The sequence below is a fragment of the Tupaia chinensis genome, unplaced genomic scaffold (assembly GCF_000334495.1).
Source record: "Tupaia chinensis unplaced genomic scaffold, TupChi_1.0 Scaffold000180_1, whole genome shotgun sequence".
NCBI classification, from domain to species: domain Eukaryota; kingdom Metazoa; phylum Chordata; class Mammalia; order Scandentia; family Tupaiidae; genus Tupaia; species Tupaia belangeri.
Genome location: NW_006159655.1, coordinates 790,382 through 794,929, shown reverse-complemented (window position 1 = coordinate 794,929; position 4,548 = coordinate 790,382). Strand labels below are relative to the sequence as shown.

At 39.4% G+C, this 4,548-nt stretch overlaps 1 protein-coding gene across 1 annotated transcript; it reads left to right on the top strand.

Moving 5' to 3' along the window:
• Positions 1 to 1,131: 1,131 nt before the first annotated feature.
• LOC102502630 (40S ribosomal protein S26-like) lies at positions 1,132 to 1,449 on the top strand. Its single transcript, XM_027771047.1, has one exon. The coding sequence runs from the start codon at positions 1,165 to 1,167 to the stop codon at positions 1,447 to 1,449; it is 285 nt and encodes a 94-aa protein (XP_027626848.1). The 5' UTR covers positions 1,132 to 1,164.
• Positions 1,450 to 4,548: the final 3,099 nt, after the last annotated feature.

Below are 4,548 nucleotides of genomic sequence, written 5' to 3'. Positions count from 1 at the left end.
GCACCCCTCCTCTACCCCATAAGGGATGGTCACACCACAATCCTTTCTCTATTTCTCTTTTCAAGTTTTCGGACATGCACACACATGTGCCTGGAATGTTTCTCAGGCTGCCAGATCTGGGACTCAGCTGCTTAGTCAGCCATGTGGGATCCAGCTGCCTTAGCCACTACGTCACCAGCTGGCTGCTGTTACTAATTTTTTTAAGTTTTATATTTATTGAAGGGCAGAGAGAAAGAGAGAACCTATAACAAAGTCTCCTTGCTATTATTACCCTCCCACCTTCAGCCAGCTCTGGATCATGGGCAAGAACATGATTATTATACTCAGAAAGGTCTCTATGCTTGAACTAGAAACCTTCCCATGTGGGATTGCCTTGCAGAGATTCATGTTTAGTACTACACCACCTTCTTTCCCATGGTATTTATTTAAAAATACATATTTGATTACGTAGGAAAAGAGCCTTGTCTTGTGGAGGTATAATCCAAAGTATTTATGAATGAAATTATATGTTTGGGATTTGCTATAAAGTAATCCAGTGGGTGGGGAAATGGATGGGATGTAGAAATGAGAGGTGGGTGACAAGTGAAGGAAATTAAAATGTGTATAATTAAAGCTTTTTGTTTTTTTCAAGAATGTACATTTCTCAGGATGCAGAAATAAGAAACTGATGTACTAAAACTTCCCAAACAGACATATGCTGCAACCTTATGCTGAGCCATTTGGCTTCTTTGTCTCTTTGGGATTGTTATTTGTGAAACATAAGCACATGCAGATTAACATGGTGCTTTCTTAAAAAGTGCTGTTCAATGTGGCAATGAACATGGAAGTGCAGATAACTCTTTGAGACAGTGATTTAATCCTTTGGATATATACATGAAGTGGGATTAATGGATCATACTGTAGTTCTATTTTCAATATTTTGAGGTACCTCCACATGTTTCCGTATGACTGTATCAATTTACATTCTTACCAATAGTGTTCAAGGGTTTTCTTTTTCTCAACATTCTAATCAACACTTCTTTTCTTCTAACAAGTATGAGGTAATATCCTGTGATTTTTATTTCCCCAATGATTAGTGATGTTGGATATCTTTTTATATACCTGTTGATTATTTGCTTGTCTTTAGAAAATTGTGTATTCAGGTCTCACGGCCTCGCTTCTGAGATGATGAAGAAAAGAAGGAAAAACGGCCATGCTGAAAAGGGCCATGGCCATGTGCAGCCTATTCACTGCACGATCTGCGCTCGGTGTGTGCCCAAGGACAAGGCTATTAAGAAGTTCGTCACCCAAAACATAGTAGAGGCCACAGCCATCAGGGACATCTCCGAAGTAAGTGTCTTCGATCCCTATGTGCTCCCCAAGCTGTATGTGAAGCTACATTACTGTGTGAGTTGCGCCATTCATGGCAAGGTAGTCAGGAACCGATCCCGTGAAGCTCACAAGGACTGAATACCCCCACCCCGATTTAGACCTGCAGTTATTGCCCCTCGCCCTCCACCAAAGCCCATGTAAGGAGCTGAGTCTTTAAGGACTGAAGAACTGTCTGTCCGTTGGGGGAAAAAATAAAACACCAATTATTTAAAAAAAAAAAGAAAAGAAAATTGTGTATTCAGGTCCTATTCCCATTTTTCATCAAGTTACTTGTTTTATTATTATTATTATCTTTTTTGTTATTTAATTGTATGAGTTTCTTGTATCTTTTGGATACTAACCTTTTTTTTTTTTTTTGAGAGAGAGATTTTTTGCCATACGGCATGTGTGCTTGCTGAAGAGACAGAGAAAGACTGAGAGGGAGAGAAAGTGAGAAACCACCCCCCCAAGGAAGATCCCATGTCACAATCCCCCCTCCTCAATTCTCGGGATTTTGAGCACTCATCCACACACTCCTGGAATGATTTCAAGTCACTGGGTCTGAGACTTGAACCACAGTCAGCCATGTGGGAGTCCAGTGCCTTAACGACCACTACCTCCTGGCCTCTGGCTATTAACTTTTATCATATTTGTAGTTTAGAAATATTTTCTCCCATTCTATAGGCTGCCTTTTCGTTTCTTGATGTTTCTTTTTCACTTCTCTTCTCTTCTCTTTTCTCTTCTCTTTTTCCTCCCTCCCTCCCTCCTTCCCTCCCTCCCTCCCTCTCTCTCTCATTCTCCCTTCCTTCCTTCCCTCCTCCCTCCTTCCCTCCCTCCATCCCTCTCTCTTTCTCTCTCCCTCTCTCCCTCCCTCTTTCTTTCTTTCTTTCTTGCTTTCTTTCTTTCTTTCTTTCTTTCTTTCTTTCTTTCTTTCTTTCCTAGACAGTGTGTCATAGGATGGGAGTGTTGAGCTGTGTTGTGTAAAATCCTTGGTTCTTTGGCTCCAGATCACTAAAATTAGAGACCTATCCCTAGGTGCAAAATAAAGCCACAACCACAATAAAAGTAGGTAGAAAAGAGAATTTAATAGGAGAGGAAGATTTTAGAAAAGAAATACACTTAAAAGACTTTTGGTCAGGCAGGTTGCTAGGTAGCAACTGTGTTTGGAACTGGCTAGGTGTTATTTTTATTGCCAGAGGTGATAATGAATATTTAACAGTGGGAGGTCTGTTGTACTATCTTTGTTCAGTACTATCTTTGTTCTTTGTTTGAATTCTCATGCTTTTTCCTATGCTTGCAGCAGCTCTCTCAAAGGTGAAGAATTTGAGATATTTATTTTTCTGTTTTTATTTAAAAAATTTTTTTTTAAAATTTCAAGTTCTTTTATACATTCAATCACATTACTTAGCTTTCAAAGTGAATATTCCAACATGTGTACATTTCTCCCAAATCCAGTTATAATATAAAGTTATCTTCAACAGATAATACCTCATTTCTTTGTCCCATTAATGCTTTGCCCCTCTATTTTTCTTCTAAATATTCTTCCTTAGACTCTACTGAGCATGCCCAGTGTGAGCCATGATGATAGAAGCATCCTTATTAGGATGAACTGCCCAATTAGTTTATTGGAACCCGTGGGATCAGCATATTGAACAAAATGTCTGGTTGGGTCTTTTTGTATTTATGAGGAGTGATAAGAGGGAAATTTACAGTCATCCCTATGTGTCTTCCTCAGGAACCAAGGAAGGAAAATGAGATTTTCCTCACTTTCCAGGTGCCAGTAACTGGATGGGAAGAAGGCATTTTCATGGAGAGTTTGGTTGTAACTCCTGATAAATTGTGATTGATGTGACATGTGTCCTTCTGCTTATTTCTTAGGGCTGCCACTCATTACTAGCTAATGTCTAGCACAGGTGCATGCACTTTCCAGAGAGAGACAGAGAAGAGAGAGGGACAGAAGAAAGCCCACCTCCCTCCTGGCCATTGAATGGTCATGTTGCAATTCCTTCTTCTTCATCTCCCTTTCCTTTTGGGATTTTGGGCATGCTCACACATGTGCCTAGCATGTTTCTCAAGCTACTAGTTTTCAAACTTGAACCATGTAATCAAGTATGTGGGGTCTGGTTGCCTTGACCACCAGACTATGGAGCCACTCTTGTTGATTATTTCTTTAGCTGTGCAGAAACTTTTTATTTTGATGTTATCCCACTTACTTTTTGCCTTTATTACTTGTGCTTTTGGTGTCATATTAAAAAATAATTGTGAATAATAATGCTAAGAAGCATTTAAATTTTGCTATAGGGAGTGTGCACTCACCAGAGAAAGAGAAGAAAGAAAGAAGAGAGAGAGAGAAGAGAGAGAGAGACAGAGAGAGAGAGAGAGAGAGAGAGAGAGAGAGAGAGAGAGGACACTCTCCCCTCCCCCCGGGCGTCCTCCCCCTGGGAGTATGGCCCTGCCACAATACCTTCTCCTTCATTCTTATCTTGGGATTTTTGGGCATGCACACACACATGCACCCAATGTGTTTTTTAAGTCACTGGGTCTGGGAATTGAACTGTTTAGTCAGCCATGTGGGATCCAGCCACCTTAACTACCATACCACAGGCTGGCTCAAGAATTTTTAACCTATGTTTTCTTCTAAGAATTTTAATGCTTTCAGTTCTTACATTAATCGTTTACATTGAGGACTAAGTTTCTAGCACATGAACTTTCAAGGAACAAATCATATTTAAATTGTATCAGTAGATAAAACTATTCAGTACATTTTGTTACACAGATTCCTCTGATGTCATCTCTTGACTGACAAGGGTCTAAAATTGTCTTTGGTGGTCAACCATTGTCTTTCTTGATAGAGGGGGGAAGGAAAGAAAATACTTACAATTTCATGTACTGCTTTTAGGCTAATAGAAAGACAACTTTCCTTATATCTTCTTGTCAAGTGCCTTTAGCATAAAATAATTGTCAGGCTGAAGTGGCATATTTTGGAGTGGCATATTCTTATTTCCTTTATAAATAATAGCCCCAGAAAAGGTATGAAAATTTGTAAGTGGTAACAAAATTTTCTCAAAGATAAAAAATGTGATAAGTGTTTAATTTTCATTAAGTTACAAAATTTTTAAAAAGTTACATAATAATCGGGACCGGCAGTTAGCATAATGGCTATGTCGTTGGACTCCCATGTAGCCAACTGCGGTTTGC